This window comes from Capricornis sumatraensis, chromosome 14 (assembly GCF_032405125.1).
Source record: "Capricornis sumatraensis isolate serow.1 chromosome 14, serow.2, whole genome shotgun sequence".
Taxonomy (NCBI): Eukaryota; Metazoa; Chordata; class Mammalia; order Artiodactyla; family Bovidae; genus Capricornis; species Capricornis sumatraensis.
Genome location: NC_091082.1, coordinates 62,778,005 through 62,790,974, shown reverse-complemented (window position 1 = coordinate 62,790,974; position 12,970 = coordinate 62,778,005). Strand labels below are relative to the sequence as shown.

The window sequence follows — 12,970 nt, the reverse complement described above, 5'->3', positions numbered from 1 at the left end:
TTTCTCCAAACAATTTTACCATCAATGTTCCAGAATGTAACTCTTTGAAAAATTTACTCAAAAAAAACTAAATACAGGAACATCACTTTCTCACAATCTACATGTACCAAATACCCTCTCTAGAAATATACTATTTAATACTATACCCAAAATAGGCCGAGAATCCCCCCATTTTATCCACTGCTTACCCACTATTAAAGCTCTTAAGATGACAAATAACCCCCCACATAAACAAGTGGATGCTATAATCCAAAAAGAGAGTTTCATACCATCACAGTTATAAAAAATGCTTGCAACCAGGTGCCTTTCAATTTCCTTCCATAGCAGTGATTCTGCCTCTCCAAGAAGCAGGTTCTCCAATTCTTCAAAGTTCATTTTTTTTAATTGTTGAGTGCCAATTATCCACAATCCACACAGGAATGTTAAATGATGGTTGCCAACATGAAATGCCAGGATTCTACCATCTGCTTCCCCACCTCTGTAGTGGAGTTGTAAGGATCAGAAATAGACCCCCTAATTCACAAATACACAAACATTCTTTCAACATATTTATATTCACTGTCTCCTATGTACCAGACACACTTGTACTCATTCACTCTATCATACACTTTGCCAAGCAGTCAGTACATGTATATATGTATACACACTGGTATATGTATTGATATATGTATCTCTATTTATATATATATTTATATACACGCAACATACACACATGGATAAAACAGAACTATTTTAGATAAATTTAGAACTACCTAAAACAAACAAACAAAACAATCTGAACTCCTTACATGGGCACAGTTCTGACAGAGAACTTCTATGTCTGCACATGTTTGTTTCAGTGTAAATAAAATTGATCACCAGGGCATAAGTGACATACTGCTCATGGTTAGTATCAGACACAGAAATATACATTTCTATGAGTTCCCATGTTGTGGCCAGAAATAAACTCTCAGAACTCCTGTTAATACAATGGTTTATTTACGTTTCACAGTAAAGAGAAAACAGAGTAACTGCTGCTTTTAGCATTTTCTGCTGACAATTTATATTTCCAAAAGCAAACACACCTGAGATTTGTCCATCCAAACCCACTTATTAATGCCTCTAAAAGTTATTGTATAATTACCAAAGTTCTAAAAGTGCAACTTATTTTTAATTTGAGAAGAATTCAACAGATACCAAAAAGAAAGCAATTTCCCCATGTATATATGTAACAGCCATTTGACTCTGAGTCTAAAAATAAACTAACATTTAACCATTAGTGTGAGGAACTTATGGCATCTTCAAACAGTTCTGCTGAATAGGAGCATTTGCATTTACAATTAAAACAGTTTTATAGAACAAGAGCCAGCCTCTGAACAAATGCACATAGTAAATGATCACAAGTGAAAACCGCAGAGATCTATAACACAGTCTCAGTGCAATATCTAAGTGGAAGGCTCAGTAGAGAAACAGGTATTGTTATAGACATCTTTTAAAGTCACAGAGAACAACCAACTTGGGCAAAACAATAAAAGAGGGGCAAAAATACTCTTCCCTTCTAAGCCTGAGCAATTACTACCATGGCGGGATGGGAGGACAGCTGATCAAGTGGGATTTTTCTCTTACGTACGTTAAACTGAGAGTACCACTTCAGAGCACAGAATAACCAGATTTAAATTTCCATATTTCATTCTATGCCATCACAAATACTAACTTTCTATTTAGAAAGATACTCCAAACTTATTATGTAACATGGTGTTTGGTCATACATACTAAATTATTTGACAGTGAAATCAAATAGTTGATTTGATTTCAACTATAGTTGACTCAAATCAAATACTGAGTCATCTCAATAGCAAATTGCTACAAAATATTATACTTACTGCTTCTTTAATTTCACAGGAGAAGACATGTATCTGGAATTCTTCAGAACCATGGGAACTCTCTGTAAACGCAAAGCAATTGCTCTCTGTTGTCCCATCATGGCCACGTGCACAGAACAATACCTTATAAATTGGAAAAGATGCTATCTCCACATTGTTGGATTGGTCTATGATTCTGCAAAACAGTTATGAGAAATGAGATTAAATATTAACTAGCAAAGAACAAAGGCAGTTTTATTAGGCCAGTAACATACAATTATCTTAAAATCACAAAAATAAACTGGTACTAATAATAATCCAAGAAAACAAATTCTCTTCATATTTTTATTATACACACACACACACACAAATCATTTATCTTCTTTTCATAATTACTTCACTTTTGTGTCCTATGATCCAATTCATTTCATCTCAAAGCCAAGGATACACTGCCTGGTAAAATTAATGTCACCCATCCCTAAATACTACACTTCTTCTGTTATAGCAAAAGAAACACCCAGAAAAAAACAGAACAAACCATCCCTGCAGAGCTCATTTCTATGTATTTTTTTTTCCTATTACAACATCATGATTTATTAAAGCACAGAATTCTGTACAACAAAGGGCCTTAACAGTTGTCTATTCTCAGCCAAACTTCTCTATAAGTTAGCTTTCCTTAATAAAAAACATGTTATACTTTAAATTAGTAATTTAACTGATGAGGAAGTTACCATAATACCTATTTTAACATTGAACAAATCTAAACACCTATTGGACATTAATGTAAAATCCTGACGTAGAATTTGATTTAAAACTTCTCAAAATAAATTCATTAAAACAGGTTCCCTGTGAAAATATGTAAGAATGAAAGCTAGTATAATAGCAGGTGTAGTCTTTACATTTTATTAACCATAAAAGATACTTTTCTAAAGACTCTAATAGAGACATTAACTGTGCAAAAGCTGATGAGATTTACGGTCTTAAATACAAGCACCAACACAGAAAGGATATTGTGTCAGTTCAGTTCAGTTCAGTCGCTCAGTCGTGTCCGACTCTTTGCTATCCCATGAATCGCAGCACGCCAGGCCTCCCTGTCCATCACCATCTCCCGGAGTTCACTCAGACTCACGTCCATCGAGTCAGTGATGCCATCCAGCCATCTCATTCTCTGTCGTCCCCTTCTCCTCCTGCCCCCAATCCCTCCCAGCATCAGAGTCTTTTCCAATGAGTCAACTCTTCACATGAGGTGGCCAAAGTACTGGAGTTTCAGCTTTAGCATCAGTCCTTCCAATGAACACCCAGGACTGATCTCCTTTAGGATGGACTGGTTCCATCTCCTCGCAGTCCAAGGACTCTCAAGAGTCTTCTCCAACACCACAGTTCAAAAGCATCAATACTTTCACACTCAGCTTTCTTCACAGTCCAACTTTCATATCCATACATGACCACTGGAAAAACCATAGCCTTGACTAGATGGACCTTTGTTGGCAAAGTAAGGTCTCTGCTTTTCAATATGCTATCTAGATTGGTGATAACTTTCCTTCAAAGGAGTAAGCGTCTCAATTTCATGGCTGCAATCACCATCTGCAGTGATTTTGGAGGCCCCCAAAATAAAGTCTGACACTGTTTCCACTGTTTCCCCATCTATTTCCCATGAAGTGATGGGACCAGATGCCATGATCTTAGTTTTCTGAATGGTGAGCTTTAAGCCAACTTTCACTCTCCTCTTTCACTTTCATCAAGAGGCTTTTTAGTTCCTCTTCACTTCTGCCCTAAGGGTGTTGTCATCTGCATATCTAAAAGTCCATTAATTCTACACTTAAGAGGATCACTTCTTTATGTAAACACAATCTCATTTATGAATTACACATGATATGTAGTTTAGGATCCATCTACATTATGCTTGTAACTGCATGCTGCTGCTGCTACTGCTGCTAAGTCGCTTCAGTCATGTCCCACTCTGTGCGACCCCATGGACTGCAGCCTACCAAGGCTCCTCCAGCCATGGGATTTTCCAGGCAAGAGTACTGGAGTGGGTTGCCATTGCCTTCTCCTTCTTTTCTATTTAAAGCACTACCTGTCTGTTTATCTAAGTCCCAGGTCATTCATTGTTCAACAAAGACCTCTCTTACCCTAAAAAAGGTCAGAGTGGTTCCAAAGATGAACTTAATGAAATTTAAGAGGTAAAAGGAATTTGTGGAATTTTTCAAATATTTCTCTCACTTTCCCTGCATAAATCCTAAGGTTTTGCATTGATCCAAAACCTCAAGACTACTTCAGGATCTGAAGTGGTGAAACTAAGGGGTACCCATTAGGAATAGAGAGGCAAATCAAAACACTTAAATCTTTGTTAAGGCATGTTTGGCACTGTGAAATTCAACAGGTAACAGTGAAAGGCATTTTGACAGTTATAAGAGATATTATACAAACAGTCCATCTACAAAACCCTTTCCTGAAAAATCAATGCATTTTTACCAAAATCTTGTAAATTTGTATTGTTATTATTTTGGTACTTAGTGCTTTTCCCACATTTTAAACTTTAGAGAATGAGGCAAATCAGAAAGGTTTTGAAAAAGACTTAAATCAGCCTTCAGAGAATAGTACAGGCCAATACTTTAGCCACCTTATGTGAAGAACTGACTCATTTGAAAAGACCCTGATGCTGGGAATGATTGAAGGTGGGAGGAGAAGGGGACAATAGAGGATGAGATGGTTGGATGACATCACTGACTCAACGGACATGAGTTTGAGTAAACTCTGGGAATTGGAGATGGACAGGGAAGCCTGGTGTACTGCAGTCCATGGGGTGGCAAAGAGTCAGACACGACTGAGTGACTGAACTGAAGATACATTTAACCTAATTTCCTAGACTTGGTTCATTTATGGATTCATTCAGCAAATATTTACTAAAAACCTGCTGTGGACCAAAACTGCTCCAGGCAATGAAGCTGCAGCAGGAAGAAATACCAGTAACCTGCTTCCATGGAACTGACATTCTAGCAAGGAAGAGAAACAATTAACAAACAAATAAATTTGTAATATCAAGGCAAAGAAAAGTTCTTTGAAGGGAAAAAGGCCCAGTGAAAACAAAGAAGGATGGTTATGATAAGATCAAAGGAGGTTTATTTTGATAGTTTAACAGTTTCTTACAAAACTAATCATACTGTATGATCTAGCAATTACATTCCTTGGTATTATTCAAATGAGTTAAAACCCTGCACACAGATGTTTAAAGAAGCTTTATCCATAATCACCAAAACATGGATGCAATCACAACATCCTTCCATAGGCCAATGGATAAATAAACTGTGGTATACCCAGACAATAGCACATTATTCAGCACTAAAAAGAAATGAGCTACCAAGCCACAAAAATTCATGTAAGAAAGTTAAATGTCTAATATTAAGTAAAAGAGGCCAATCTGAAAAGGCTATTTATTACATGATTTCAACTATATAATTTACTGGAAAATGCAAAAGCTATGGGTAACAGTAAAAAGATTAGCGGTTGCCAGGGGCTGCAGGAAGGGCCAACTGAACTGGCAGAAGGCAGGATTTTTCAGGACAGTGAAAGTACTCTACGTGATACTCTAATGCTGGATACATATCATTGTATATTTGTCCAAACTCACAGCATGTACACCACCAAGAGGGAACCCTAAGGTAAACCATGGACTTTCTAAAATATGTCAGTGTAGTTTCATCAACTGTAACAGATGTACCACATGGAAGAGGATGTTGATGCTGAGGGAAGTGTGTGTTTGGGGAAGGTGGGGGTGCCTATCTGGGATATGAGCAATCTCTGTACTTTCTGCTCAATTTTGCTGTGAACCTAAAATCACTCTCAAAAGTAAATCCTATTAAGAAAAACAGGGAGAAAAAAAAAAGACTTCTTTCAATAAAAGGTTTCTTGAGGTGAAACTGGACAGAAGTGAAAGAGTCACTGGAAAACCAAGGAAAGCTTGTTTGGGCAAAGTAAAGAGGCCACACAAAAGCCCCATGGGAGGACTCCTGACTGATAGGTCCTACGGCAGGATTCATGACTACCTTTGAGAAAGGACAAAGAGGCTACTATGACAGGAAGAGAGCAAATGAAGTACATGTAGTGACAGAAGCGAGAGAACAGAGAGGGTGGGAGAGATGATCAGGTAGAACCAGATCATAAGGGCCAGACATGGTAAGAAAGAACTTCAAAAATAATCACAAGTGTGACTGGAGGACACTGATAGGCTAAATGTAGGAAAATAACAGTATCTGATTTACATTTAAAGAAATTCAAGGTTCAACATATAGCTGACTCACTTCGCTGTTCAGCAGAAACAAACACAACATTGCAAAGCAATTATACTCTAGTAAAAATAATAAATAAAGTGTTAGTTGTTCAGTCCTGTCCAACTCTTTTGCAACCCCATGGACTGGCCTGTCAGGCTCCTCTGTCTGTGGAGCTCTCTAGGCAAGAATACTGGAGTGGGCAGCCATTCCTTTCTCCAGGGGATATCTTTCCAACCTAGCGATCAAACGTGAGTCTCCTGCATTGCAGGCAAATTCTTTACTGTCTGAGCCAGAAGGGAAGCCCAAATAAAATAAATGGGTTGTATTTACATATCCACAGAGCACAACACACCACATATGCTGGCCGTAATTCTCTCCAACTAATAATGTGATGAATTCATTCCAGATACTATGCAAAACAAATAAATATAGCCAGGCCGAAAAAAGAAATTCAAGATTCAGATAACATTAAAAATTACTCCAGCAAAGCATATGAGAAAAAGCCATTTAGCGTCTTTCTAGTCTGATGTAAAGAGCTTAAAATCTAGGGAATAGTCATTTTCTGAATCACTGTTAAATGACAAGGTAAAACACAAATTATAGATATTTTTAGTTACAGGTGCATTTAGTATTCCAAGCAAATTTTACAAATGCCCCAAGCAAATAAGGAATACAATCTAAACCTAAACATGTTTGCCTTGCACAGCTACAGAGTAAAAGTGAAGTCAAAGTAAGTCCATGGCCTCGTTCATGATAAAATATTATCACCACTATCCAAAAAAAACTTCATACGTGTCTAAGGGTGGAAAAAAACGATTAGAGCTTACCTCACAGAACCTTCTGGAACATTTGGCACATACAGAGTAACAGGAAAGGGATGCTGACTGGAAGATTTCATAGTTGCCATTGCCCGTAAAGCTTCCACTTCATTACGTGGGGAAGAAACCTTCATACATCCTAAATAGGTCAGTTTGTTAAATAAAACACTATCCTCTTCAGGTATTTCACTTGGAGAAGATGGTCTGGGTGTAGAAATTTCTGAGGAAAGAAAAAAAGAAACACCCAAAAGTTAATGTAAAACTTCCCAGTATAATTTCACCTATTGTCCAAAAACAAATGAAAAAATTGCAAATAAAATTTAGGTCTCCAACTGACAAAGAATTAATCTCCAAAATATACAAGCAGTTTGTGTAGCTCAATACAAGAAAAACAAACAACCCAATCAAACAGTGGGCAAGAGACCTAAACAGACATTTCTCCAAAGAAGACATGCAGATGGCTAATAAACTCATGAAAAGATGCTCCACATCACTCATTATTAGAGAAATGCAAATCAAAACCACAGTGAGGTATCATCTCATGCCAGTCAGAATGGCCACCATCAAAAAGTCTGCAAACAATAAATGCTGGAGAGTGTGGAGAAAAGGGTGAGAATGGTACAGCCACTATGGAGAATAATGTGGAAATTCCTTAAAAAAAAAACTGGGAATACAACTGCCATATGACCTAGCAATCCCACTGCTGGGCATACACACCAAGGAAACCAGAACTGAAAGAGACAGATGTACCCCAGTGTTCGCTGCAGCACTGTTTACGATAGCTAGGACATGGAAGTAATCTAGATGTCTATCAGCAGACAAATGGATAAGGAAGTTGTGGTACATATACACAAAGGGATATTACTTAGCTATAAAAAAAGAACACATTTGAGTCAGTTCTAGGTGGATGAAATTGGAGCCTATTAAATAGACTGAAATAAGTCAGAAAGAGAAATATAAATACTGTATATTAACACAGATATATGGAATTTAGAAAGACAGTAACTACCCTATATGCAAGGCAGCAAAAGAGACACAGATGTAAAGAACAGACTTTTGGATTCTATGGGAGAATGTGGGAGTGGGATGATTTCAGAGAATAGCATTGAAACATGTATATTACCATATGTAAAACAGATGACCAGTACAAGTTTGATGCATGAAGCAGAGCACTCAAAGCCAGTGCTCTGGGACAACCCAGAGGGATGAGTGGGGAGGGAGATGGGAGGGGTGTTCAGGATGGGGGACACATGTGCACCAGTGGCTGATTAATGTCAATGTATGGCAAAAACCATCACAAAACTGTAAAGTAACTGTACTCCAATTAAAACAAATTAATTCAGTTCAGTTCACTTCAGTCACTCAGTCGTGTCCGACTCTTTACAACCCCATGAACTGCAACATTTCAGGCCTCCCTGTCCATCACAAACTCCTGGAGTCCACCCAAATCCATGTTCATTCGGTCGGTGATGCCATCCAACCATCTCATCCTGTCGTCCCTTTCTCCTCCTGCCTTCAATCTTTCCAAGCATCAGGATCTTTTCAAATGCGTCAGCTCTTCACATCAGGTGGCCAAAGTACTGGAGTTTCAGCTTCAACATCAGTCCTTCCAATGAACACCCAGGACTGATCTCCTTTAGGATGGACTGGTTGGATCTCCTTGCAGTCCAAGGGACTCTGAAGAGTCATCCAACACCACAGTTCAAAAGCATCAATTCTTCGGCACTCAGCTTTCTTTATAGTCCAACTCTCACATCCATACATGACCACTGGAAAACCCATAGCCTTGACTAAACGGACCTTTGTTGACAGAGTAGTTTTGCTGCTTTTGAATATGCTGTCTAGGTTGGTCATAACTTTCCTTCCAAGGAGTAACCATCTTTTCATTTCATGGCTGCAATCACCATCTGCAGTGATTTTGCAACCCAAAAAAATAAAGTCAGCCACTGTTTCCCCATCTATTTGCCATGAACTGAAAGGATCGGATGCTATGACCTTAGTTTTTTGAATGTTGAGCTTTAAGCCAACTTTTTCACTCTCCACTTTCACTTTCATCAAGAGGCTCTTTAGTTCTTCACTTTCTGCCATAAGGATGGTATTATCTGCATATCTGAGGTTATTGATATTTCTCCCAGCAATCTTGATTCCAGCTTGTGCTTCTTCCAGCCCAGAGTTTCTCATGATGTACTCTGCATATAAATTAAATAAGCAGGGTGACAATATACAGCCTTGACATACTCCTTTTTCTATCTGGAGTCAGTCTGTTGTTCCATGTCCAGTTCTAACTGTTGCTTCCTGACCTGCATATAGGTTTCTCAAGAGGCAGGTCAGGTGGTCTGGTATTCCCATCTCTTGAAGAATTTTCCACAGTTTATTGTGATCCACACAGTCAAAGGCTTTGGCAGAGTCAATAAAGCAGAAATATATGTTTTTCTGGAACTCTCTTGCTTTTTCAATGATCCAGTGAATGTTTTCAAATTTTAAAAAATTTAGGTCTCTCTGTGTTTTCATTTATTTTAATGTTTATCCTACCTTATGAGTTCTGGAATTGGCCATTTTATACTTCAGATCTCTCAAAGTATTATCTTACATATCTATAACTTGTTTAAAGGAAAGGGAAAAATATCTAAACTTGGTATTTTAAAAAGTCAAAAATAGGGGTACTTTTTCTACCCCCTTCTGATGCCTATGTCAGAAGCTTTCTCTATCTCCTTTATACTTTAATAAAACTTTATTACACAAAAGCTCTGAGCGATCAAGCCTCATCTCTGGCCCCGGATTGAATTCTTCTCCTCTGGGGGCCAAGAATCCCGGCGTCATGATTCAACAACAACCTTTCATCTTGGGGGCTCATCCGGGATCCTTCAGGACAAGATGGGAGCTAACAATTCCAGCCTCACTCCTTTGAACTGTATCTTGAAAAACTGGGATAGATTCGATACCTAAGGGCCTAAAGAAGACACACCTGGTCTTCCTGTGTGATACTGCATGGCCAGGTAACTGATTTAAAGGATGCCTTCTATTCAGTGCCTTTGGTGGAGGAAAGTCAATTTCTATTCGCCTTTGAAGACCCTGCACAGCCAGCTTCTCAGTTAACCTAGACAGTTTTGCCCCAGGGATTTCATGACAGTCCTCACTTATCTGGACAAAGTTTGTCACGGGATCTACAAAACTTTAATAGTTCTGAAGCGGTGGTGTTACAATATGTAGATGATATTTTGCTCTGTGCTGAGACAGAGGAAGCTTGTCTGCGAGCCTCAGAAGATTTCTTAAACTTCCTGGCCGGCTGTGGTTACAAGGCATCAAGAGAAAAGGCTCAGCTGTGTCAACAATCTGTTAGATATCTGGGCCTAATCATATCAGAAGGGACTAGGGCCACAGGCCCTGAGAGAATTAAGCCTATACTAAATCATCCCCTACCTATGACTTTAAGACAATTGAGAGGATTTTGGGGAATCACAGGTTACTTTGGAGTTATGGAGAACTTGCCCAGCCTTTATATAAACTTGTAACTGAAACTCAGCAGGTCCAAACTGACAAACTGGTTTGGTCACCAGAAACTCAAAAGGCTTTTAAGGTTCTTCAAACTGCTCTCCTGCAAGCTCCAGCTCTGAGCGTGCCCACAGGGTCAGAATTTAATTTGTCACTGAAAGAAAAGGTATGGCCTTGGGAATTTTGACATAACCCCAAGGGCCTCACCAGCAACCTATTGCTTATCTAAGCAGAGAATCAGATGTAATTTCACGTGGGTGGCCGCACTGGCTTCCACAGATGAATGGATAAGAAAGCTGTGGTACATGTACACAATGGAGTATTACTCAGCCGTTAAAAAGAATTCATTTGAATCAGTTCTGACGAGATGGATGAAACTGGAGCCGATTATACAGAGTGAAGTAAGCCAGAAAGAAAAACACCAATACAGTATACTAACACATATATATGGAATTTAGAAAGATGGCAATGACGACCCTCTATGCAAGACAGGAAAAAAGACACAGCTGTGTATAACGGACTTTTGGACTCAGAGAGAGAGGGAGAGGGCGGGATGATTTGGGAGAATGGCATTCTATCATGTATACTATCATGTAAGAATTGAATCGCCAATCTATGTCTGACGCAGGATACAGCATGCTTGGGGCTGGTGCATGGGGATGACCCACAGAGATGTTATGGGGAGGGAGGTGGGAGGGGGTTTCATGTTTGGGAACACATGTAAGAATTAAAGATTTTGAAATTTAAAAAATTTAAAAAAAAAAAAAAAGAGAAAAAAAAAAAAAGAAAAAAAAAAAAAAGAGTAATTGGGGCAGCGGCTTTATTAGCACCTGAAGCTTTAAAAATAATTAATGGACAAAACCTTACTGTACTGACTTCTCATGATGTGAGTGGAATCTTAAATTCTAAGGTTAATATTTGGATGACAGACAGTAGGCTTCTTAAATACCAGTCATTGTTGTTAGAAGGACCAGTAACTAAGCTTAAAGTTTGTGGAAATTTAAATCCTGCCACTTTCCTTCCTGAGAAGGAAAATGAAACACTTGATCACGATTGTTCTCTATTCCTAACTTTAAACTATGCAGCTTGGGAAGATCTAATGGATACCCCATTAGACAATCCTGACATGGAAATATTTACAGATGGCAGTTCTTTTGTTCAGGATGGAAAGCGTAAAGCAGGTTATGCCGTGGCGACTGCTGAACAGGTTTTGGAAGCAAAATCTCTCCCCATCTGGATTACAACGAAGTGGGAAGTATCCTGGAGAGGACTGTGAAACTGATTTTACTCATATGCCAAAAGCTAATGGATATTCTTGCTTACAAGTTTGGGTAGATACTTTTATTGGATGGATTGAGGCTTTTCTCTGTCATAGTGAATAGGCTAAGGAGGTTATAGAGATTCTCTTCATGAATGGAAGGCTTCCAGTGGTGGACATCTCCACTTCAAGGAAAGGACTTTCTCCAAGTCTGTGAATACCTTCAACAACAATCACATGCGATGCCTCTTCTTCATCTGATGACATCTACCAACCCTAAAATGGACTGGTGCAATACGTTGCACTTTAACTATGGACTTAATGTGTCTTTTAATTTTGATTTTAACTTGTTTTAATGACTATGTTGCCTTACACCTGTAACTGTGTGACTAAATTTGTTTCTAGCCGCATGAAAGCTTTTAAGTTACAAAAGGTTGCTCAAACTCCTGCTACTGCTGCACCTTCCTCCAACTACTATCTGGGGCCCCTGGATCAGATATCCTCAATAGGAGGATTAGGTGAATATGTTGCCTCGCCAATTTAGGGACAATGCCCCTTCTCAGCTCGGAAGCAGTTATGGAACGAGAATGACGCCCCTTTTCCCTAGGCAACATAATTCTCCTAAAAGAAAAGGGGAGAATGAGAGAGTCATTTCCTAGGCAGGTTGATAAGAAGTCTAGGGGTCCCCAAGGAGAGAAGGGTCTGGAATTCTCAAGGAGGAAGAAAGGACAAACTTTTTTCTTCTCTACATTCCTTAGGATTATAGAACAACAATGTATTCTGCCTGAGGACAGTCTCTGGATTAAACCTTCTGGCTAATTCTGTAAATTATGGGAGTAGACCTGTTCTTTACAAGGATTATATAACAACAATGTATTCTGTCTGAGGATAGTCTCTGGATTAAACTTTCTGGCTAATTCTGTTATCCTAAAATGTAAATTATGGGAGTAGGTCTGGTGAGGTCTTTACAACATCCAGACATTCTTTGGATTTACTGGAGAGTATATAACTTCATTGCTAACACTAACAAGCGGGTACTCTTTCTACCCCCTTCTGATGCCTATGTCAGAAGCTTTCTCTATCTCCTTTATACTTTAATAAAACCTTATTACACAAAAATAAAATAAAATAAAAAATAAAAATAAAAAGTCAAAAATACAGAGTTCAAATGATATAAAACATTGAGGAGAAAAAACTATACTAAAGACAGTGTAAATGTGCCAAAAAATAATGAAAATAACATCAAATTTATTAAGCAGCCTAATTTCCTAAGCAAAAATCAACAATGTT

The 12,970-nt window shown here is 38.5% G+C and overlaps 1 protein-coding gene across 2 annotated transcripts in view; it reads right to left on the bottom strand.

Annotated features, from left to right (window-relative positions):
• The window catches only part of RABGAP1L (RAB GTPase activating protein 1 like), a 721,006-nt gene that overhangs the window by 624,135 nt on the left and 83,901 nt on the right, over window positions 1-12,970 (bottom strand). For both annotated transcript variants that reach the window (XM_068986467.1, XM_068986468.1), the window contains exons 4-5: window positions 6,940-7,150; window positions 1,863-2,037 (exon numbers count right to left, since the gene is read on the bottom strand). In XM_068986467.1, the coding sequence (XP_068842568.1) occupies window positions 1,863-2,037; window positions 6,940-7,150 (386 nt within the window). The remainder of the gene's footprint in view (window positions 1-1,862; window positions 2,038-6,939; window positions 7,151-12,970) is intronic.